General features: G+C 39.2%; 2 protein-coding genes across 2 annotated transcripts; one reads left to right on the top strand and one right to left on the bottom strand.

Annotated features, from left to right (window-relative positions):
• Nucleotides 1-1,191, bottom strand: RB195_005343 (uncharacterized protein; the record flags this gene model as incomplete). Its single annotated transcript, XM_064177776.1, has 2 exons — nucleotides 1-62; nucleotides 1,047-1,191. The coding sequence occupies 2 exons, from the start codon at nucleotides 1,189-1,191 to the stop codon at nucleotides 1-3; spliced, it is 207 nt and encodes a 68-aa protein (XP_064034888.1).
• A 759-nt stretch (nucleotides 1,192-1,950) lies between these two features.
• RB195_005344 (uncharacterized protein) lies at nucleotides 1,951-24,834 on the top strand (the record flags this gene model as incomplete). The annotated part of the gene is made up of 11 exons (XM_064177778.1): nucleotides 1,951-2,009; nucleotides 6,083-6,158; nucleotides 7,045-7,158; nucleotides 12,754-12,864; nucleotides 13,020-13,114; nucleotides 20,135-20,227; nucleotides 20,283-20,512; nucleotides 20,967-21,105; nucleotides 21,168-21,447; nucleotides 22,983-23,123; nucleotides 24,370-24,834. 11 exons carry the CDS (start codon nucleotides 1,951-1,953, stop codon nucleotides 24,832-24,834), a joined length of 1,803 nt encoding a protein of 600 aa, XP_064034889.1.
• Between the last annotated feature and the right edge of the window lie 466 nt (nucleotides 24,835-25,300).

Here is a 25,300-nt window from a genome sequence, read left to right on the forward strand (position 1 = left end):
TCATGGGGAAAAGAAGTCCGATATCATTGCCCCAGGGCGGAGTCCAGCGTCTTTAAGCGAATCTAGAAAGGGAAAGTCGTTTGATTTGGAATAGTTGATCAGATAAAGGAGACAGCGTGAAATTATTATGTGAAAGCAGATTTGGCAAATTTCTCATCCATACTCATCCTTGTTCTTTGTGAAGAAAGCTCTGTGTTTTTTCTAGCGTGACGGAATCGAATAATAACTCAACAGCCTTGCTACTCCAGTCAACTAGGCTTGTTATTCTAGATGATTTCTTAACTAACTATGGTTAAACGGTTATTTTTTCTAGGCTTATTCTACGGGCCAGACTGGAAGGAATAAATATTCAAAAAAATTTAGAAATAGTTATCGACCACACGTCAAGGTGCGGATTTAAATAACTCGAGCCTGTTGATGAAGAAGTTCAGAAGTTTTGATGACGGTTTCATCACAAGATAACTGTAATTAACCCACTTACAACTAGAAATGTCTCCAATTGTCAATTTACAATTAAATTGTCAAAAATTTAAAAAAAAACAATTGTCCTATTGTCTCCCTTGTTGAAATTGTTGCAAATGGTTCTACTCGGACCTTAATTTTCAGATTTCAGTTGTCATTTTAACACTTAGCTTGATTTCGAACTCTTATCTATTACATTCTGTGAATATAAAAGCTTTATTAGTGTTAATGCTGCCTTCAATTTTGCCTCTTCTTCTTGTTTTTTGAAGTATTTTTGTAGAGTAAGTAGTTATAAGTAACTATAAGTTAAAATATTATAAAATATTATATAAAATATTATACCTCAAATAAATTTGAAATAACTGCCATAACTTATTTTAGAAATTTATTCAAATGCATTCTGCGATCATTTAAGAATTGTCATTTTCAATTAAGTTCATTCAATTTGAGTATTTTTTCTAAGCGAGTTTAGTTTTGGATTGTTTTATCGTTCTTCTTCTATATTCTGCTTCTAGCACCATCAAAATGGTACTGTAGTGAAGGTGGAAGTCACACTGTCACTGTCAATGTCAAAGAATGCTCACCATCATAGTTGCGTTTGCTGAGCAGGTTATTCTCGGTTCTCTCCTTTTTTTCGCCTAATGTACTGAAAGATTCCGTTCCAAGCATTCCCACATCTTTCATTTCGGTTACTTCTTCTTTCCTCTTCTTCATATTCTCTGTCTGCATCGTTGGTCGTGGTTTTTTTCCCCATTTCATGCGTTAGGTGCCTCCCTATGAACGGCAGTCATATCAGTCTATTTATCTCTTAAAAAGTGTAAAGAAGATGTTAAGTAGATTAAGAAAAAAGAGAGGAAAAATGTCGAAGTGGTATTAGAAGAAAAGAAAAGGTGAAATTCGTCCAAAGCGTATGAGCAGGTGGTATTTCTTGAAGTCAATGGACTGTGTAAGATGCTAGAAAGTTTTCCTATGTGAAGATATTTCTGAGAGGTCAACGTTAACCCACCGGAGATGGGATTATCTTCTTTCTTCTTTGCTTATGCACATCTATTGTTACATTTTCAGTGCTTTGCTTGCTCTCGCTTTTTCTTTTCATAAAACACGCGTTTTGCGAAATAATTAGGTAAATAAATGCAAAAACAGAGTTAGGGAACTGAAATGTCCGTTTCTGTAATAGATATTGCACTTCTAGACTTACTTTCTATCGTATCGTAGCTCATTTGTGCAAGTTTACTTACCGGAGTCGCCGATCCGTCGAAATTCCCACGCCTCCCCCGCCCAATGCAATGTCATCCCCGCGGGGGGCGTGGTTTGTGGTTGCATGAAACCACGCCCCCTCGACGATCGCTTGTCTCGTCTCCTCGTCGGTTGTCACTTAAATGTCGCACACATATTATTCGTAGCTTCATCAGCTTCGGTCTTGATCTACATCGATCAATACTGATTAGGGAAGGGATATTCTATTAAATACTGTACAAAGAGACTTTTATGATGAGCTTGAAGACGTTTATTTTGCTCATCGCTTTGAGAACGAGTTTCTCACTGAGGTAAGATTTCATCTATGATTGCACTCTATCCAGATTTTTCGCGTTATTTAAAAAGAGTCGTCAGAAGTACAAATTAAAAAGGAGAGGGACAGTTTCTGCGATGTTACTGCAAATCCTAGAATTCCAGGGCTACTTTTAACCATTTCTTTTCTCGTCTTTTCCCAGAAAATACTCGTGTTTGATGTGTTTTCGGAAAAAGGATTCAAGTTATGTCCAACAACTGTTCAACGTTTTTCGTTTTTATGCTATAATTCAGGGGAATGAAATCGTACAACCATACAGCACGCATTCGTATCCGCTTTCTTTTTCATGCTATGCTGCTATACTAAGTGGTGTTGTTTACTTGATAAGAATGTTGTTTTCTTCGAGAACCTGGACTCTCTCGGGATACGCTGACTGTTGGCAACTCATCACTTGCTTGTAACGACTAGTTATTCGAGTAATATCCAGGGTTCTTAGCTGGAATCTGCCATCGCAGTACACCTGCGATGTTATGATTTGTCGCTGTAGTTGATCTTAGTACTAGACTATGCACCTACCACCATTGTCGCTCGTTTTTAGAATTGATTTCTGGATAACTATCACTTTTTTCTTCCTACAACAATGAACAATGCGCTTCAAAACATTGCTGTTGCAAGCAAGTGTTGATTGTTGAAAACTTATCAGTGCAGACGAGTTATCTGTTATCAATGGTCTTCGAATGGCAGACAAATGGCTCTACAACGCCGCGAACGTTAGCGATGTGTGAAATTTTGATTGATAACGGTATTGGGTTGGAGTATGTCGTGGTTAAGCAGCACTCTCTCTCAACAACTTTCCTTTCGAGCAGTAATTCGCAGGATTCGATGCGTAGCGGAGTATTTGTGCCCCACGCGGTGAAGTTGTAACATGTTGAGGAAGATTGGGATTTTTCGGCCGTAGATTGATAGGTTGACCTAGTTTCCTATAAGAAAATAAATCTCTGATGAAATATTGCCACAGCAAACATTTTTACCGTAGTATTTTTTGGATGAGAAGGGAGCTGCAGCAGAACAGGGAGAATTTCGCATGATATTTGCAGAGATCTTGATTTTTTTTTTTGCCTAGAAAGTCTAAATCAGAACTTTATAATCGCAAATCTCTTGGGTCATTTCTTTTTCCGAATTTTGAGTTTGATAACTACGATTTCATCTACAGCATTTAAAAACCTCTGAAACAGAGTACTGGATACGTTGTGTACACGCCATTTCTTGAATATGTTGTGCCGTGCACCGGTTATCAGAGAAATGCCACAGTGTACTTAAGGGAAAGTACGGTAGAGGCGTCAAGAACAAGTGATTTTCTAAGCTTCGACATTTTAGGTGTCAGGAATTTCTGTGATGAAAATATCGTGGGAATTTTTAGAATAATTCTGGCCACTGAAAATTAATCGGGAATAATCAGAGCAACGAAAATTCTTTTAGGTCGGAAAGTCGGAAACTGGAATTCCATGTAGATGTAGTTGTAACCGCCGAGAGATTGCGACCCTCATGAATAAAAATTTTCCCTACTTTCTCTGTCTCTTTCTCTCTCCCTCTCTCTCCTAAATTTCACGTGCATTTTTCTCGTCTCTCATGATACAATTCGGTTTTTAAAAAAGTTTTTCGATTATTTCACAATAATTCCCTCATCATTCTGATTGCTGTTGTCACAACGCTCTCGCACATTTTCGCTTACTGTCGAATCCACGAAATTTACTCCACGTTTTTGATGTACATCGGCGTTTTTCTAAACCAGTTCTCCATTGTGTCCTAGCAGAAACGATAAGCGTCAACTGAATTAGTTGGGAAGCGTAGCGAAACGCAGATTATGCTTGTCCATTTTCAAATCCGTGGAGTTCCGTTCGATGCACCGAAGAACGATGCGATGAATGTCCGAATTCTGTGCTGAGCAATCGTTAACGTACGTGCTGTGGCTTTTTTGCGTGTTTTTGCGATCAGTGGTCTGTTTAATATGTGTGATTCGTTGGCGGTAGGGAATAGTATTGCACTTCTCTCGCATGTCAGCAATGCAGAGTATATGCTAAACTAGCGTTCAGCGCACTATTTCGTTGATTCGTTCCTTTTTTAAATCGATCCGGGAAGCCAGAGGGTATTAAAACACTATTTTATGTTTGTCAAAACTCTTAAAAGCTACAAAATTTAATTACTTTGCTATCTAGTTCTCTTTATTCAGAATCTTCCTCTTTTTCGCACTTTTCCGCGCGTCTTAGAATGCTACTGGGAGCTTTGACCTCTCAGACTACCAACAAGCAAAAAAGATACTAATTCACCCACGATCTTTTTTCAATCACCTACAATTTCTCAGTTCTTAGTTTTTTTCTACATTTCTATGGTTAGTAGTAAAGTTGATGACCAGTTGAAAAAGTTAACAGCTGTCAGCAAAAATCTGTTTGGTCAACTTCTCTCTCATTCCCTGTGAAACACCTGGGATTTTTCCAGCACAAATGATGAATCGATGGGAATATATAACGAGGAGAAAATCAATGTAACTCATTGTTTGAATGAACTTTTAAAAACCAAATATATTTCCACCAACAATAACACCAATCGTTTCGAATAATTGGACATTTCGAAATTGCAACTATCCGATTTTTATAGGGATAGGCGATTTTCTGGGAAATTTTCATCTGGTTTCCCATAGTTTTCGATTCAAAGAGGTTAGTTCAATTGTTTCGTCAACAGCATTGTGTTTCGACGACACAGTTAATTAACGGTTCATTTAGAAATTCAAACGTCATTGAGGAATAGCGGATATTAATTCCTTGATTAAAAGATGAACAGTGAAAAGTTTCAATCGATGTTAGCGTTTTTGCTGCTCTCGTATTTTCTCTATTTGTATATGAAAGTAGAAACTTTTAAACTATACATTTCGTATGCAATGATGAGAGTTCTGTTGTTTTTTGTGATCACTCAATCACAGAAATTCCCTGGAAATCTATTTAAAAAAGAGAGGAGCGAGAAAAAGAAACGTGACAATTATTACCACTGTTATGACTGGATTCTGGAAGCGCAGACAAAGCATTAGATGGAAGGAGGACGTCAGAAATCGTACGTTGTATTGTCATGACCAAGCAGTTAACCTTGCGTAGCGTTCTTTCGCTCTTCTTTCCACCCGATCGCATCGAACGCGCTCCGAGACGCGGTTCGCAATGAACTCGCAGTTTTTCATCACCGAAACCACGTGGTGCCGAAGTGAATGTGTTCTCTATGAACACTGGAGATATTCTGGAGAGAAAATAGGATTCGCTTACATTTTCAGTTGGACTCAGTTTCGGATTCTACAGAGCTCCTGGGAGTTGGAAATAATACAGGAAGATTTAGAAAAATCTTGAATATTTGCGCAGAATTTTTAGTTTAATTCTGCAGGAGTGGGACAGGAATGGTTACGAATACGTAGAGTTAAATGGGATCCTTGTTATTCTGTTGCGAAACTATGTAAGTAATAACCTTTCCTAGGAAAAAAAAACTCGAAAACCCTGAGATAGATGGCGAAAAAGAAAGAATGGGTTTTCCTTCTTCATTTCTGGAGGTTTTTTATGCAGAATTTTTGAAGGATTTTATGGAAATGACTTATGTTGAGGTGTTTCGTTCTTTAGAAATCTTTCTTAAATTTTAGAACCTTTCGGATGGAAATTTATAGAATAGTGATTCAAAAATTTTAAATTTAATCAATTTTAATTAGATTAGAATCCTAATCTATAACATAAATTTAAGACCAAATTAATTTCGAAAAGTTTAGATGGAACAAATGGATTTCTCTCAATTTTTTTTTGCTAAAATTATCTTAGTGATCTATGCAGAGCTTCAGCTAGATAAGCAGTAACATCAGCGTAAGTCCTGTGTTGTACATTGTGGTGGGCATCCACACAAATGACAAGGAAATGTTTTGGAAGACACGTTTCTGTTTGAATAATTCAGCAATTCTTCAAGGGTGATATTTCACTGTAGATCAATTGCGAGACACTAGCAATTTTGGAGCGGAATTTGAGAGAGAGGAGAAAAAATTGGAAAAAAAATTGTCTTCTTGACTTTTTTCTATAAGATTTTTTCCAGATGTCAATGCTCTTCGGATGCCGGCGGCGTTCCGTGCTACAATGGTTGGTGCGATGTGCAAAATGCCGGTGGTAAGGTGAGAATTCTTCTGGAATCGTAATGAATATTCGATTTTTTGATGTGATTAGTAATAGCGTAGTGGTATTCGTGTTTTCGAATACTGTCAGCTCCTCTTTATTTCTGTTTGTTTTGGCGTTTACAATGAGACTGTATGAACTTGAGCAGCTACCGTAATTCTTACCGTTGTTCCACAAGCTATAAAGAGCGCTACGGCCGTGACTTGAAGTACACTGAGAATATGAGGCTCATCATTGTTGTGCATATAAAACGTGAGAATATTGGGATGTAGGACTATTTGTAGTGTGAAGGTGGAGCTTGCGCAGGTCTGTAATGAGTGTGAACTGTATTTTGAATGTGTGATTGACTGAAAGAATATCCAGGACAGTGAAAGTTGCCCTTCGAGGAAAACGCCGTGTTTCTCGTTCTTTGTGGCTGAGCGGGACTACCGGCTTCGCTAGGAATTTGATAGTATGACTTCTGTGAAGTACTAGTTGTTTACAACCAAACCAGCTTTACTGTACTACTATCAATGTGCTGGTTTTTTTTTCAAAGCCGGATGACAATAACAACGGCAGCAATGCTGTGAATGAAGCTACAATCACAAAAAAATGCACAGAATACACCATTGTCCTAGAATTGTGCGTAAATTGGGGTGTAGCGCTGCTAATATCGGACAATACTATAGTTCACGTAAAATGGGTTTGAGCTAAAACCTGAATCAGTAATTAGTGGTTGTGTTTCGATGATGGAGAGGAGAATGATGTTGAATACGACGGAACCAAAGAAGGAATTCAAGACCCAGCGATACAAATAATTCGGGTGAAGGGAGAAATTCAAATATCGGATCCGTACTGTTTAGAACAACTGCTCTACGGTCATAGCATTACAGTGCTTTTTTCCAGGTAGGAGCCTGTGCCTTAGCTCGAATAGGAACTCGTCAACAATTCGCTTGTGTGCGAGTGAAACCGACCAGCGAGGATTCGTGCAAGGTGGTTCGACGGAATGGCGAAGTGGTGGTGAGTTGATGGTACTTTCTGTCTTCTTTTTTTTCTGAGTTTTTCTTTTTAAAATTAATTTTTCGCATATTATACAGCTGTGTAGACAAGTTTTTCGATATTCTTCTCCGTTTAAGATTTCTAATTGCATTGTTTAACCTTTCCTTTTGTCTATATTGATAGAGCTCTATCGCATTGTTTCCCTTGCTAATTTTTCATTTCTGAGCTGATTCCAGTTAGAGACGACCGCTAAAAGTAGCGCCAAATTGCTTCAAGGCTTAATCGAATGTGTGTAATGCGAACCGTCGGCCACTGACTGATGCCTCATTGCGGACAAAGAGATGCATGGCACCTCTGATCGTTCAAATTGCGCTGTCCGGCGCGAAAGATACACTTAAGCGAAGAGTTTGTGAAGTAAAGTTTGCGCTATGTGGTTATCTTTGAAGAGTACAAACAGGTGCCCGAAAATAAACAGGGTTTTATGTGTGGTTACACACTAACTCATTAAGACGATGCGCTGTCCATGCGATTCACGCAATGCTGTTCTCCAGCCCTTTCGTGATTTATTTTTGTTGTGCCGAACGTGAATCTTATCACAACATCTCATCTTCGTTTGTACACACTGACATGAGAGCAGTTGAACAGAGTTTCTTCGTTATGCGATCAGCTCAGCGATCCTTTTGACCGATGATCTCGGCGGACGTTTTTTTCTGATTGGCTAATTGGGGGACCATTTAGGATTGGGGGATGATGGGGAAGGAATAGCTCCAGCAAAAAACTTCTTCTTATGTATCCAATGAAGTTAACCTAGTTCTTCGCCACTTTTTTTTGTTCGGTAGAGGTGATGAAAACGTCATTTTCAGAAAAAAAGATGACAGTTTTGTGGTCGTTTGTTTTTTGAAAACTACACCAACATGATGGAAATAGAAGAAATATGAAAAATATAGAAAATATAAAATATGGCGGCACAATAGTAGAAAGTAGAAGTTTACAAAGCGTCGCCACTAACAGTTTTCCAAGCTCTCTAGATGGTAACTGGATGAGTTTTGAAAATTTTCTTGTTATTTTCTTATTCTTTGTTTTTTTATGCAGAGAGCGAAAACCAAGAAATTTCTGGTCTATTGCGAACCAGTATAGAGAAAGAGTCAAATTTTCTCGAAAAAAAAAATTGAAGGATAAGAAGGGTGGGTGAGTTGCAGTTGGTTGTCCATTAAAAAATAGATTAAAAATAGGAAACGTAATTAAACTGAGAGTTGATTCTGCTGCTCCTGGCTCAACTCGGAGCCGAGCTTTTATGCCAGCAAAATTTCGCATTCCACTATAGAATGACCGAATGTAATCGTTTCCTTTTTTTGTCGAAATTCTTCTCGCACATGAAGGCCGGAGTTTGGCTCATTTGGGATATGGTAACTTGTTCCAAGTCAAACGGCGCTTCGTGAATCATACGGTGACGTGACGAACGTTGCGTGCGTTGCTTTTGTTCACACGCGTAGATGTTTCCGCCCGATGTCTCGCAGCTCACCCGCAGCCCGGATTTCGGCAGCATTGTACGACGGATGCGAGTCAGCAAGAAAGCATGAATTAAAAAAGCAAACAGGCTGCAGAGGACGGCTCGCATTGTCACGATGAGCACCAAAGCTTGACTCAGCAGCGGCCATTAGCTTTGTTTGATCATCGCCACACAATTGCAACACACTGGCGCGCTTGAGAATGACCGAGCCATGCGAGCCGGGGACAAATCAGCTGTCTCAACAGAGACCCGTTCAAATGTGCGAGTGCTAGTGCGATCGCGTTAATTTGCCGGCTTCAGTATAAATGCGGACGAGTTTACGCAGCAACAAGTTTGAGCAACTAGTTGAAATGTGCTTGATTTCGTCGTCGTCGCCTTCTAGTTCTTCTTCTTCTTCGAGTTGTTCTGGCTGCTTCTTACGATTTCTACTTTTTGCGGCGATATCAGATGGCGAAGATTTCCGGGGGTCGCCTGAGTGGAGTACGTTACTAGTATGATCGTGTGTCTGGATGAAGGGAACGGGAGGGAGCAGAGAGGTGCGCAATGAAGACTGAAGCGAAAGACTTCGTCTTTGCCATGAGCTATGCAGAAACAGATAATGATATAATGAATGAAAAAATTCTTAGAGTAAGAATGAGGTGCTCGATTAAACAATTATCATGCGACGTTCTAGAAGAAGAACTCATGTAGCAAAGCTTGGAATGAACAAATAAAATGAAAACATATAAAGCGAATGTGGCAATTTTTTTGTATTTTCGGTGTTCTGTTAGTAAACCTTATTTACATTTAAGTAGGAAGTATCTATGGTTTAATTGTTGACAATGAGCTCTAGTTTTCACAGCTAATAATTGTACTGTAGTGAAAACCTGAGCTATGAAAAAAGATTTCAAAAACGAGGTTTATGTGAAGTCGAGCATGGAAAGATTCTTAGAGCATAAGTAATTTCTAGGATAATATCTTCAGTGATAGCGCAGGGCCCAAAAATTGTGTTGTTAATGACTGGAAAAAAATCAGTATCCCATGATTTTGAAGTTCTTTTCAAATAGTGTAATTCCGGTTGTTTTCAGCCATTAACATTGCACTAGTATCCTCAATCCCGTCCTTAATCAATTGGATACTTTTGGAGACTAAAATTTGATACAATTATAAGATCATAAAAATGCTTCAGCACATCGGAGGCCCATAAATGCAGACCTAAACATTTCTAAGACAATTACAGGATTTTTTGCTCTTTCTCTCTTCGAAAACTTCCGAATGACTTAATTAACTGGCGATAACCCTGGGTAATCAATCATTTCTAAAGTCTTCGTTAAATTTTTGCCCCTAATACTCTAGAGAAAATAAAGCCTTAATACTAAGCTAATGTTTTACAGAATCTCCTCCTATCACCACTCGTACAAGATGTGATAACAAAAAAGCTCATTCTTTTGGCAAGGATCTGAGGAATCTCTCAACTTACGTTAAATGGAAATGCAAATACGGCTAAATTCGTTCTATTAAGCAATCTGCAGCGTGTCTCTGAATAAAAAAAGCTTTGGTGGATTTTGTTTACAATTACAGAAAAAGTTGACTTGAGTTGACGTTGAAGCATTAGAGGATTTAGTTGAACTGTTGTTGGTTAAAATGAAACAAAGTCCGTCGTTACAACAAATTTTTACCGCGGAGAATCCAGAAATTGTGCTTGTTTGTCTATGTTTTAAAATCATTTCATCTACAAAATTCCTCACAAAGGAAGATTTACGCTTCTGTTTTTATTGCGGGACCTCTCTGCTCCCTCTCGTTCCCCTCAACCAGATACACGATCATACTAGTAAAATATTTTATTATTTACTTATATTTAGTATTTTTAACATCTTTCTGGATCTTTTTGGATCTTTCTCACAATTCTATTGAATCGAAACAAGAGAACGTGTGCTAAAAAACATATTATGCAGCAACGTGGTATGTGAGAAATGTAAAGAAATGAAATGGAAATTCTTTTATAACTGCAGCCGTGTCATTGAAATGTGTTGACTTCGAATTCTTCCAGAGCGACACAACATAATAACAATCTTTTTGTTGTCCCGTATTTTCTTCCCCCTTTGAGCAGATTATTCTGCAAAAAATACATTAGATAACGCATATATCCCTAATTTTTCCCAAATTTAACCATAAATTATTCTGTGCAAGAAATTCTTACCGTTTTTCTCCCAATGCTTCACGTTTACCCTTTTTTAATCCATTTCGTCACCTCTGTTTATTTGAATTTACGTGTTTACGTTCTTTCTTCGTCCTTTTTTCCCTTACAAACACTTTTCAGGCGAGTTTTGCACTTATAAAGTTTTATTAGTGGGACCCGCTGAGTTGCTCCTTGTAGTAGCTTCCTTTTTTCTTGTTCCTCCCCAAATGTCAGTCTGAATATTGTCGTCACATCAAAAAGCGACGCTTTCACACTAGCTCGCTTTTCAGTACGGGCTTTTTCCCGTCGTACAAAGAGCGTCGTTGTCGCTTCGCAGCTACTGGAACACATATACCAGATCCAGAAATGAATTTGCAAGAAAACGGCATTCATGGGGGTCCGGAGTTCTCTGCTGTAATTGGCTGCGAAATACTAAAGTAACGGCGGCTAGTTCTCATAGGAGAAACTGGCTACACTCGCATTTTCCCAATGGTTGCGTAGTCGTGAATAGAATGTGTTTTTAACACTCTAAAGACAGGAGCTTAATCGGCCGAAGATGCTTTGATCGGATGAAAATCGCGCGCTCAACGGAACGTTATGCGATGAGCTCATTTTGCGTCGACTAAAGGGACTTTCTTCATTTGTCATATTTTCCGTCGTTCTTCCCTTCCAAGGAAAAAACCTGCCATGTTTTGAATCTCCATCGAAAATTGGGTGGCCAAGGAGATAAAGTAATGCAGCTGCTGAAAAATTGCGAAGTGAAATTTTACGATCAATATTATACGGTGGTTGTATTTCAAAAAGTGGTTATGGAACGAGGTTAGCAAAATTTGGGGGTAACGACCGCCACTAAGAAATAGCTGATTTTTTTTTGTATATCTCTAAGAGAAGATATGTTTTTAGAAGGAAGTGAGTAATATGTAGGGTATTGATTTTTTGAATACTACAGTCGAATGTGGTTAAAAATTGCTTGAACCTTAAACATTTCAGATTTACATTTTGATGCGAGAATTTACTTGCGTTTTTTAAGCACAGAATAGTATTTTTTGAGAGCCGAGCATTATATGCTTGCAAAAAATCATCTGACGTGTCCACATGCATCTGAATTTGTTGTCGTTCTAAGAAAAACTTGGCGAAAAGCTGATAAGAGAGGAGGTGCCAGTTCAGGCAAATGTGTTGAAGGCGTCAGAGGTGACAAGCAATGTCGCTTCTCTTTTCTGTATGATATTGGAATCTTAATTCCTGAATTTCTAGACTGTGGTAATTCAAAGTAAGTGTAGTGAATTCTATTCTTAGATCTGCAGGAAACTATTGTATGTTTAAAAGCTTTTTGATTGCAGAAATGAATGAATCGATAAGGAATCCAGAAATTGTAACAGTTTAAATTCTTTATGGTTGATGCTTGAACATAATCATGATAAAGCATCTTCTTTAATGCGTTGTGTAATTTTTTCACATTTGATGATGTAGCGCAGCAGAGAGCAACATGTACTTCTATAAATTTTTTTACCAATCGACTTCGTAGTGAAATAACTGTTTTGTGAAGGAAAAAAATAGAAATTTCGGTAATATTGTTTCAGAACTCGTAATTTTCATTGTTCATTGCAAAAAGAGAAGTTGTTTGAAGAATGTGGAGTAGTAGTTGAATGAAAAGGGATCAGCGTATTAACATTTTGCTAATTTCAATCAAATGTTTGCTTTTGCACTTTTTAAAATTTCGAGTTATTTCTCTTTTTTTCCTTTCTTTTTGTATAGCGTGAATTTTCGCTCCGTTGTTCTCAGAGCTTTTGAAAATACTCCTTTAAGAACAATTGTCAAGAGAAGAATTACCAGGATCACTTACTGTATCATAGAACTTAGAAAGTGGTATTAGAGAAAAAGTACCAGAAAAATTTTCCAAAGATTGGTTCTATTTGCGGATTTTTTCCCGAATTTTTTGAGTTTTTAGGTAAAATGCTGGTGTCGAAGTCAAGACTATTGCAATACAGACCTATCCGATCGTATCGAGGAGGATCATGAAGAGCACGAAAATCCAGGAAATCTGGTGGTTTCAGCAGAGGTGAGAGAAAAAAGGCATTTGAAGGGGATCGGGGAATTTTAAGCGTCAAAATCAGTTAAACTGATTTTCGCAGGAGTTTTCACCTTTATTTCTCTTTGCGTGGATTGTTTTCCTTTCATTTGTCTCTCTTATGCAGTCAATTTTGATTATTCAAGAAAATCGAGACAACAATGTCGTCTGTGATTGAGGCGGGCAAAGAAGAAATGAAGGAAGACTTTGTCATTGAGCGAAACTACGATATGAAGGATGAGTGAGTGCACTTTCCATGTTGTGATCGTTTGGAATTTCTGTTTTCCCTTTTTTAAAAGTTCGTTTTCATTTTTTTCTTAGTGTTTAACGGTTATGGTGAACATCTGCAATTTTTGACCGTCGTGTGACCACTCATCAATCATGTACGGGTGAACGGAGCTAGTTCCATGAATACTTAAGTTATAGGATATACGAGAGGGGCAGAGGATTTTGTTCAAAGATAGAACCATATTTTACTTTAAAAAAATCCTAAATTAATTTGAATTGACCTGGGGATACATGCATAAATATACAATGAATAGAATGTAGATATACAATATGATTGCGTGCATAAACACACATCATTTACAAATACAAGCAAATTTTGTTGAACCTCGGGCGAAATTTCCCGGTGATTTTTGCATTCCTACATATATTTTTTCAGTTTTTTTATTAGAACCATATTTTACTACTATTACTATTGTCTCATGTCTACTTTTCCGCGCATTCAGTAACGTAGCCGATTCGAAACGTGGTGTTGGATTTCATGTACCAATTTAGGCTCTGAGCTATCCGATTTCTCAGGGAAATTCCATGAAAGGAGAGGTGTAGATGGGCGTTTACTTATTGACCGCTTATTGCAAAATCGTCCTATAATCGCCTTAAAACGCAAATCCTTGACAGCATCACTGCAACAGACGTTCGCTATGAAGAGAGCATCTGGGCGATCGAGTCGAACGCTACTAAACTTTGGCCCTTTTTGCGGGAATTCACGAGAATTTCGATGCCTTATCCAATGTTTTCGTGCTTGCTTATAGTTTCAATAGCGTTTAGCACGTTTAGCGCAATTTTGACGCGGAAATGTTTCATAGCGATATTTGTCCGCGTTTGGTCGTCCACACGCAGTTTGGTGTCAATAGGGGGCGCTGTTTGTCTTGTAATGGGAGGATGCCGTCGTAAGCGTCTTTGTAGTAGGGGCTGCTTGTTAGCGAAAGCGGAGTATGAGAACAAATATGAGGGTCTCATCTGGAGCGATTTTTCCTCAGGAAGAATATTGTTTTGCAAAAATTTCATATCTCAACGAAACCAGGGCTTTTTATATTAGCCATGGGAAAATCCTTTGAATATCTGATGATGCTCTTGAGATTCTGGGCTTCTTTAGCTTCAAGAGGTATTTTGTTTTCCTTGCGGTACCTAAATAAGGTGTTTTGTTTATTATGTAGTGTAACCAGGAATTTCACCAAACCGAAAGATGAAGATGTTCATTATAGAGATCTAGGAGCCCGAATGTTTTACCATCAAGCCTGGAACTTAAAAAAAAAAACTTAGGAATCTTTCCACCTCCCTAGATTTCCGTCGATAAACCAGAAAATGGTTTATCGACGGAAATGTGTACCTTCCGTGATATTTATCTACTCGTATTCCTCTGGCGCACACAAGTTCTGCATGTTTACGTGCTTGATGTGGTGATCACAACATAAACAACCGAGGTGTTAGCATCAGAAAAGGTCTATTGATCAAAAAATTTAAGGATCCTTTGAGAGGGACCAAAACGGTTTAAGGTAGCAAATATATGTCTTTTATGCACTTTTTGGGGACAAGAAGAACTTCGGAAGGTTTTGGAAAATTAGTGGAGTATTTTGTGAGCAACTTAACATAAAAATGGATGTTTTTGACACAAGTACTGCCGTTTCTTTCGTTTTATCAGGTGTGTACTCACTCAAAGTTACGATTGTGACGAACTAACGAGATTTGCTTAGAAATTTTTGCCGAAGGAAATGAAATTCGAAAATCCATCATATTGCATTCAGATGATTCGTAATTGGGAGGTAGTGATTGTGTGATATGTCTGCAGTGATAGACGCGAAGAAAGGATGGAAAGAAAAAGTAAAAATGAATTAAAGAAAAACAAAGAAGAAAGTAAAGAAGGGAAAAGTTCGAAAAGAAATTTGTAGCCGACTTAACAAACAAAGTGACTAGTAATATTTTAATGGTAGAGAACCTTTCTCCTTGAAGTTAGGTAATTAATACTTGAGTTTGGACTTCAATTTGGTGCCTTAAAAAAAGTTCGATACTGTCCCATATTAAAACTCAGTTCCGCTAAATAACGTAAATAAAGAGATAATGTAGGGACAAATTCTAGCAAAAGTAAATCAGTCCGATCTACCTCCGCAATTGCGCCGTTTTATTTTGAATTATAAGTTTCAAAAAAAAAAACTCCTCGTTCCAATCCTTTCTATGGAAAACGTTTTTTTTCGTGGATTTCTTAGAGTGAGAAGTCAAAGACCGGGAACTAGGAATTTTACGGATTTCATAAACAAATAACACTGATGGACGAACCTTGAGGTACTAATTTTTTCAATTTCTCCTCCTCGTCCTTTTTTTTCTCTGAAACGTTCCGCACTTTCTTTTCCACATTTATTCTTTATGTTTTTTCTGCTGAGAAAACGTTTCTTTCAATTTCTCAGAAAAACGTGGACCAAGTGTACTCAAATCCGAAATTCTCTGTGCTGTTAGCAGCTTTTGTACGGGTGCTCCATACTCCATGAACTGAAGGGCGCCGCCACTTCAGGCGGCGTTTCTTTCTCAAGCGTTGTGCCGTCGCCCAGCCGTCCATGTTTACATACGCATTGTTTTGTTGATTTATTTGATCGTAGGCTTGTTTGTTGTTTCGAAATCATCGTATGGCGACTACATGTTCTGTTAGCTGAGTGCTTACCCGCACCGCCGGCCTGCTGGGTCACAGCGATCGTGCTGCGACTGTGAGGGACAGGAATAGAGGAATTTATGGTTACAGAAGAATGAGTCACCTCAGATTCTCTCCTCTTTTTTTAGTTTTCAGAAAAAAAGATAACTCATCATAGGCGAATCATTGAATCAGTGCTGATGAAGTGCAATGCTATGTGCCGCGCAGAAAAAAAAGGAATGTCACATTTTCCTGAAGCATGACTAAATTTCCGACGAGAAACATTAAAGTTAGGATGAGCTCATCGGAATGGAAGCTTCCATCTCATTCCAGGAAAGTCAAAAAGAGGTGATTATTGCATAGTTTACTTACAGATGCTGGCTGAGCTTGCAATCTGCTGAATTGCGCGATATGTGCGATTCAATTTGCACTCTGTACTCGTATTGTTTGCCTTTGCTTCGCTCTTACGTCCATTATGCACCTGCGTAAGCGGAGCGCTCCTGGGAATCGCGCGTCAGCGGCGCCGCTCCACTTCTGAGCCGATTTAGCGGCTTCTGTTCTGATATTCGGTTGATCGACGGGAATCTTATTTACATTCGATGACGATTTGGGGAAAGAAAAGAATGTAAGAAAGGATGAAAATCAAGAATGAGAGTCGGAAGTGTAAACAAACATTGGTAAATATCTATAATTTGATTAATTATGTAGTCCCAGATGGAAAAAGCATTCTAGCAATTTCTGTTACATCATCCATGTCACCTGAAGTCCACTTGTTATTCAACTTGCTTGGGCCTCGACCCTCGAATTAATGCTCTTCCACATATTTTTTCAGATGTTTTTTTATGATCCTGCAATGAATTTGAGAAATTATCCGTGCTTCAAAGATGATGAGAGAAATGTTAGCTGTTTTTTTTCCACTGTTTGTTCAAAAAATTCTGTCGATGGATTCTGAGCATTGTTCTGTTCGATGGAGGTTTGCTACGGATTTGAAGAGTATTAGTATCAGATTTCTTGTTTTTTTTTTAATATTTTGAGTTCAAATTACAGGAATTTCTTAGCAAGTGATTTAAAGGGTGTGAATGTTTTCCACCTTACGAACTTCCGTACGTTCTTTAGATCTATAGGATTAATCATGATTTAAATATGAAAAGAACTATCCTCCTATAAATTTGATGAAGCACCTTAGAAACTCTTTATTACTGCTAAAGAGAATGAGGACTTTTGAAATGATCCGAAGCCACTCGAATGAGTTTGACCTTATTCTAAAGAATAAGTTGACCGTGCGCAATTACAATAAACATTAATTTTTGACACCTGAAAAAACGACCATGACGAGGACTTTCCAGCAGAGCAGCGCAGGCTGAGGGATGCACTCATCCGAGTTACATTATTAGATGCTGAAGTGATCAAAATTACTGCTTGACCATTGTTGACAAGATATCCAGTTACTGCTAATAATGTGAGAGCTAAGGTGTGTTCAATTTGTCAGCTGTGAGCATATCGAGAGATCATTGCGAGGGTTCAGGAAGGTGAATTGTTCTTGTAAAATCATTGTAAAACCGGATTTATTTCCAAGTTTTGCCACATACCCAAGAAAATTGTGTATTTGCGGACAATGTAAGTACAATGCCAACAATGACTCCCTATATAGTTGTGTTTTTTTTTTCGTGTAAATCATAGCCCCAGAGTCTTTCAAATTACTGTGAGGATCCTTCACCCTGATCAGAGTTTAAATGCATCATCCCACGAATCTAGGGTGGTGCGGATTTCAAGTGGAGAGTTCTTATACGGGATCGTAGATTATGGAGGGCGAGATGATTCCGTCCATTTCTCCCTAATTGCCGTAAAAAACGACCCGGAGGGTGCGGCGCGTGCACCAGGCTGGCGCGCTCCGAAAAAGAAATAGTTCGCCAACTTGTAGTGGTTAAACAGGTGTTGTGTGGTTGATTCTGTTAACAGAAGCCAGCATCTTGTGGAAATCGTGAGCCATCGTACCCGATCCATATATAGAGTATGGTTAAATAATATACGCTCGATTTGGCACCGCTATTAGACACTTTTTTCTGAACAACGCAACTGTTGTATGTTATTTTTGTCGTGCGTAACGAGGGCATTATTTAGTCAGGCAAACCGAGAGAAAACACAATGGCTACGCTAAAAATATATGGCGAAAAAAAAATAATACATTTAATTGTTGGTGAAATTAAAGAATTCTTGACCGGTCCTCAAAAACGTGGAGGATTCTTTCCAACGTATACTTGGTTCGCATAAGTTATCCATTGGAGAAACATCACCTTATATGTATCTCGAACGCAGTCGGGATTCTTGTGCATTTGAACTAGATCATTCTATCCAAACAATTTCTACGATTCTTGTGCATTCGATCAGAATTTTTCGAGCTCCTTTTTTGCCTCTAAAAATTCTTGAGCAGAGTTTGTGGTGAACCACTTTTTCCACTGTATACTCTGCTGTGCACTTTTTCTCATAGAATAAATTAATCGTTCATTGCTCGAGTGTTATAGTTCAGTTGCGCTTCTGTTTTGCCATTGCAACTTCTTCTTATCTGCCCTGTTAGCACTTTTGATTTGCGTAGAATCTCCACTACAGTAGTCCTTTGCGCACACAGAATCGGCGGCTGGTAGTAGGAAGCAAAACGGCTGGGTAAACGGGAGTGAAGAGCACAGCTTTTTCAGTGTAGAGCTTTGTGCAGCGACGATCTCAAAGCGCACTCCGAGAGAGGCTTTGATCAACAGAGAATGACGTTGACAAATGGTTTCTGGAGATTTTTTAAAGGAGATCTGTCAGTCAAGAGATGTCAGGAGTTCCGCAACACTTTGGTTCGGTAACAGGAGCTGACGAATCGCACTGCTAATCACGCTAATTTATTTTAATGAATTTCTTACTTTTTTAATCGGTATCCATCTGTAGGTCCCAATGAGAAGAACTTAAAATGAAGTCAAAATTGCAGTGATAGCTGTGTTTATAGTGAAATGCGTGAGGTTTCTCCTTTTCCTCCCAAATCATGGTATGGAAGCGAGTGTTCATAACAAAAGAGTATTTCTATGAGATTTACATAGTTCTGCTCATCTAGTAAAAGGATAAACTATTTGGCATATCAGTTGGATGGCGGCAACGCGTTTTACTGCAATAATCGTTATCGTTTAGGTTTTTGAATGTATGTTGCCCTACACAATGACATGCGTGGAACAGCTGATGACCAAGGCAGTGTTTTTACCCTTCCATACAAGTGCCGTACCAATTTATTAACTCGGAGAGTGGACTTGGTTCTACGGTGGTCTCGAACCATTGTCCGAGTGTGCAGTCGCAGCAGAACCTCTTACCACCTGCGCTACACCCGACTCATGGTGTAACGAGATCTAATAATTCGAAATAAAATAGATCTCACCCTGGATGCACAGTTTTTTACCGCATTGTTATCGTGTAAGAGGTTGAAACTATAAAAGCATAGCAGGAGTAAATTATTGCTGGGTACGTAAACAGGTTACGTAACCAGCTTGCGTGGCATCCTTAAGAATCATAAGACTCACAATGTGACCCGTAGGAATACAAATAACAAAAAACGGAAGCACATTCTCGGAAATTCATTGCGCGGCTAAATGTAGACTTAGGTCTGAGTGTTCCTCTCAAATGTACATAGTTCAACGACACCTTCAAATACAAATTAGATTTATTTGTATCTTTTTTTTAATTTTTCTTGAGCTCTATCGCTAATTTTGAGGTATTTTATCTCAGATTTTGGAATGACCTGTTTCCAACTACAAATGTCGTCCTTGGACCACAGAATTCAAAGCTGCTATGACCCAGATTTCTCCAACCAAATCACTGGTTACATCAGTGAATAGGACTTTGATGGTGCAGCTGCAACCATGTCATTCACGTTCATTGCATTGCGCCTTAAAAGACTGTCATTTGCAGGTGGTGAATGATACGGAAAGAACAGGGTTCATCGCAGAGAATAAACGCTCTCTTTTCATTCTCTATTACGGCATTGATTTTCTTTGGGGAATGGCAAAAAAAAAACAGATGACTGTGTTGACTTTAATTCCACGCTCATTGGCTTTAAATAATCCGTAGAGCGGTTCTAAATAAAAAATAATAGCATCGGTAAAGCTCATTCAGGACCAAAACTCTTCAAATCGTTCAAGAGCGCACTATTTTGGAATTTGCCAGGACATATATGGTTAGTCAGATACCAGGCCCGAAATTAAGTGGATCACTTAGAGCAAAACGTTCACCTTTCCACTACGATTGTAGTGAAATTATGACGCAGTCAATTGCATGAAATGTTCCAGATTATCCAGAAAAAAGGTGCAGTTCATAGCAGCTCAATTTCAGGGAATATCTCATCAACTACGACAGCGACATCGTTTCCGATGAAGATGAACCACCACCACCTACTCTTCCATCTGTCAAGAAACAAGAAGAAAAGTACAGAGGAATTAGTTCGCTCCATATGTGTTCAACCAAAATCAGATCGTTCTAGAATCCCGACCACAACAATTCCACCATGGAGACGCGGATATCCAGTGGAACCTCCTCCAGAGCAAAGGAAGCTGTTGCCACCAGCACCACCACCACCACCACCTCCACCACATTCGGATCCGTATGTGCAGCGCCTTAAGGAGGAGGCAGAACATAGGAAACGATTGCAAGAGCAATATGAAAGGCAAAGAGAGCAGTTGAGGAGGCTCGAATACGAGAGGAAAAAATTAGGTGCGGCTTCCTCGAAGTTTCCTTGATCTGTCATTTTCTACGGTTTAAGGACAACAAGACGCTTCGTTGAACAAAAAATAAATGCCAGTAAATCGCAAATGGCAAGTTTACACCGTGATTGAAGATCAAGGGATTTAAGACTTAGAAAAACTTTCAAAAATCGTTTTAAACCAAGATTTTCTTGTTTATGGTTGTATGGGATTGTAGCATTGATCCTATGATTTCCCAGATGTTTGTTTAACGCAATCAAAAACCAAAACACTATTTCGTTAAGTACTGCGCTAATAGCGATGATCAAAACAGCTTTCTCTGGAAACCTGAAAACCCATACAAGCTGAAAGATTGGTGTCAGAAAAACAGTAAGGTCAACAGCAGACAATCCGACTGTGTATGGATAGCACTGCATCTCCGTTATTCTCACGAGATCTCACCTACCGTAACCCTGTCATTCTAGAAACTTCATCCTCTTCAACAACAACTACAACCACAGCAAGCGCCACGGTTTCTACTCCATCTACTACAAAAACGGTTGCTTCAACGCGGCCCAGACATCCAGTACAGGCTGATTCTCCTCCATGGCCAAGACAACAAATGTATAATAGCTTGTGATTTTCCCGCAACATTTTCTTCCGACGAAATGAGTTCTGAGTTTTAGCCATGAGGATCAAGATGTTAAAGATCGATCAAAACAGGAACGAGAACGGCTACTTCACGAAGAAAGGCTTCGCAAAGAACAAGAAGCGATCGTGGAAAGAGCTCGAGCTCAAGCTGAAGCCAAAGCGCAAGCCGAAGCCAAGGCTCGAGCTGAAGCACTAGCTCGAAGCGGAGCGCGACTGCACGCTGAGGCTCAAGCTAGAGCTCACGCTTTAGCCGAGGCTGAAGCTCGCACAAAACTGCTCAGACAAAATGTGACACGACCGCGAGCTTGGATCAAGGTGAGTTAGAACTGATTTCCCTTCTTTCCTGAGAGTGCAGGAATTTTAGGCGACGCAAAGGACTGCAACTAGTCCATGCACTAGACTTATTTGTCGAGGTGTAGTTACCTCACACCGTCTAACGTCTTCGCCTCACAGAAAGTATGAAGCCAGGTAAAATACCGTTGACTGAGATGAATTGCAAAAGTTAACAAAAGTCGAAGTATGCTGTGACTAGCAGTAGTTTCTTGCTCAGCTGTCTTCAATCTTCTCTTCCCTTTCCCTTCTGCTTCGAAAAAACTAATCCAGATATCTGAGTTTCGGAAGAATTTTTCTTTCTCAAATTCTTAGAGATATGAAAGATCTTGTAGCATTAGAGGCAACGCTAATCCTCAGGAAGGAGTTTGCTTCTATTGTGTGTTTAATACTAGTTGGACTAGCGATTGTTAAGGAATCACGCGGAAGATTACTGTAGATTGCGCAGGTAAGAACAACTTACTCCTGCAGATCTTCCAAGGTTTTAAGTATTATTACGGGAGCAGAGGCTTAAAAATGAGGATGTGGGCAAAATTGGCCCAAAAGTCTAAAACTCGGCAAGCACCGCAATTGCTCAAGAATGGCTATCAGATGAACTCCCCATCCATCTGCGACAGTCTCATCCTCTACACGCCGCTTTTGGCTCAACATTTGCAATTCTTGCATCAAAATTTGAATTTTTACAGAAAAATAAACTGATGCGGTTTGTTAACTGCACAATCCGACTTTTTGGCATCCATCCCACACCATGGTTGCAGAAAATAACTTTTTTTTTAGCATCACTGTTACTTTTAACATTATCTTAAAAAATAGAATTCGTTCAACTCATGTTTGCCAATTTCTATTCGCAAATGTCAACAGGTCTAGGATTTTAAAGTGGTTTTTTCGATAAGTCTTTAGAAATTTACAGTGAATCCCAGCAGAAACTTTACAGTTTGAGAATCGAAGACTTCGAAAAAAAAACTTTTCTTTTTTCTTTTGAGCGAATTACTTTCTTACGTTAGCATTCTCTTAACTCAGTAATTTTCTAGGTAGGAGAGGGGACTTTGTCAGCTACTCAGCAACTTTTTTGATGAAGTCCTCTTATATATGTATGTTCTGGTCACAGCTTACTATGACTTTTAGCGTTTACAGCGTCTCAGTTCAGTCACTGGATTTCTATTCAGACTTTTAGTGAGGTGAAATGGGTCAGAATAACCAGAAAGAAGCGTTTTGTTCAAATATGATCATGCCATTTGTTCTTATTTACAATATATTTGTTGATTTTTTCCCAAATTCGATGCATGCCCTCCCACATTCCGAACTAAAGCATTCATTTCCGGTTCTGATGAGAACAAGGTTCATTCTGATGCACTAGTCACATGACTGATTAACAAAATGCACATTCAACCGCTTTACCCACCCACTACAGTAACCCTAATAACGACTACCGAACTTGGGCTGGCTAGTGCGTCAAAATGCGCCTGGATACCGACTTTCGCACCTCTGTCCACCACACCCGCATGTCTCATTTCACCTAGGTGGCGTTTGGTGATCGTCGACCGTCGGATGATCGACCAGCACCGCCTATACTTCCAATTCGTCGCTATCGCCCGTACGATCTTAACAGTGTGATGTCATCACATAAACTGAAGACTCCTGTCACAACAACCACTCAGGAGGTTTGCATGTTCTGCAGTTCTAACACATATTCGTTGTGGAGGTAGCACCCTCTTCTCGTTCGTGTCGTCCAGCACATTCACTTCGTTCAGCGACAAGTATGAACGCTCAGGCGGAGCGAAACAAGAGGACTTGCTGCATGACGTTGTTTTTTGGGGAGCAGTTTTGATATTCTACTATATTGCGAGCGTATGGCTTTTTTTTGTGCAGTATCGTACTTGTGATTGGTGGTTTTTTGATCGTTGTGGAAAAAACTGAATGAATCATCAAAATTTTGCACAGATATTGAGTCAAAGGAAAAGGAATTTTTTATCACTTTTCTCTTCACGAAAAACTATTTTAAAAAACAAGTAAGGATATCTTGGGAAGTTACGAGCTGGGGTGCTGCCTCGACAACACTCATCCTCATTTAGTTTTCCAACATTTCCGTAGAAGACTAGACTTTTTTCTTTCTTCTCTCTTGAAATTTCAAGTTTTTAAAGGCATCGTCTTAAGGAATTCCCAACCTCAACTAATTTTACCTTTAAGCAATTAAGTGTAATTTGAGTTGCATTAGCACCTAGGTCACCTAGGTGGTTTCTAAGTTGGAGAAAATCGAGAAAAATCACCACTATACTAAGAGCCAGGTATACTTGTGGATATAAGAGTAATTAATGCAAAATTCCTTCTAGAGGTCAGTGATCCTCTTGAAGTTACATAGAGGCAGCCATTATTTTGAACTAGCTATGGAAATCTGAAAGTTTTTTTGTCATATTCCTGTTTCTTGGCATAGAGGAGGGCGAATCCTTTTGTTTTCTACGCTGATCCACAGAAAAAAAAGAGAAATGCGTAGTAGTTTGAGGATTCTTCTGAAAGAAGCTACAAGATTTAGCAGTTGCTCACCGTATTTTTTCTGCACCCACACATATCTCAGCGTCGATTTCCGCACTTTTTCCAAATCTCTACGTGTATGAGGCGATCATGAACATTTAATGAAACCACGCCCAAACTCTATGTAGTGTTTTTAAGGGAGATTTATTGATTGAACAGACATCCTGGGGTGACAAATAGTTGTTAGCATCATCTTTTACTGTTTTGAGCTGCGGTCTGTGATTGAAAATCTGGATCCATCTTTAAGAAAACTGACGTTTAACGTAAGAAAATGCAGGGAGAATCTCCCAGAGAATTCCTTCGAAGAGAGATGCCTTTAGACTGTACGTTAAGACAAGGTTTTTTTCGTTTGCTGATTTATTTTATTTTTCTTCTTAGGTTGTCACGGCTGCCGATTCTGAAGAAGAAGCAGAAGAAGAAGAAAAAACTTCTCCTACAACTACAACCACACCCACCAGCACTACCACAACCGATGATCCAACGACGACAACATCCAGAAGGACGACGACGAGACGAACCATCAGCACCGTTAAAACGACGCCGCCTACGACTACTCCTTCGACTACAACAACATCAACGACGACGACAACGTCAACAACAACAACAACAACAACACCAAGCACCACCACCACTACCACAACAACAACAACTTCCACAGCGTCGACATCATCCAAACGTGTCAAGGAGCAGCTACCGTCCTCGAACGACAACTCGTCCGTGATGTATCGTCAAAAAGTGCCCAAAAGTAAACTGGACCTATACAAGAGATTAACCTCTTCCTGTCCTTCATCAAACACAATCTTCGCATTTGTTCTTGTGTTACTATCGTATCTTTTAAGGTAGTAGATGGATTTCGTTTTTTTTTTTCATTTCGTGTAATAATTATGCTTTCTCTGTACCTTCTTTCTGTTTAAGTGCTTTTGCTCATCGCTACGGGTTCGAATATCATTGCAATAGTCAATATGCATACTTCACTGAGCATATCTGTTTTTAAATGAATATGAATATAAATAAATATGAGTGAACGTTCACGATTTTCCGAATTCTGATCAAGTGTGACAAATTGTCGCCATATAATTTGAGGTTGGTTCTTTGGATCATGAAAAGAATTCGCTCCAACGAATACAGTCGGCGTGGAATATGTTCAGCCGCAGTGTTGGTTGAAGCCGAACAGAGGGAGAGGAAGTTTGTGTATGTGTGTCAAGCAGAGCAGAAAAGCATGCGCGGCGACAGACGCGTCGCGCTTACTCGGTTGAACTTACTCGGCGCCGATTACCTCCTCTTAACTTATTCGGCGCCGATTACCTCC

Source organism: Necator americanus, chromosome I (genome assembly GCF_031761385.1).
Source record: "Necator americanus strain Aroian chromosome I, whole genome shotgun sequence".
Lineage (NCBI taxonomy): Eukaryota > Metazoa > Nematoda > Chromadorea > Rhabditida > Ancylostomatidae > Necator > Necator americanus.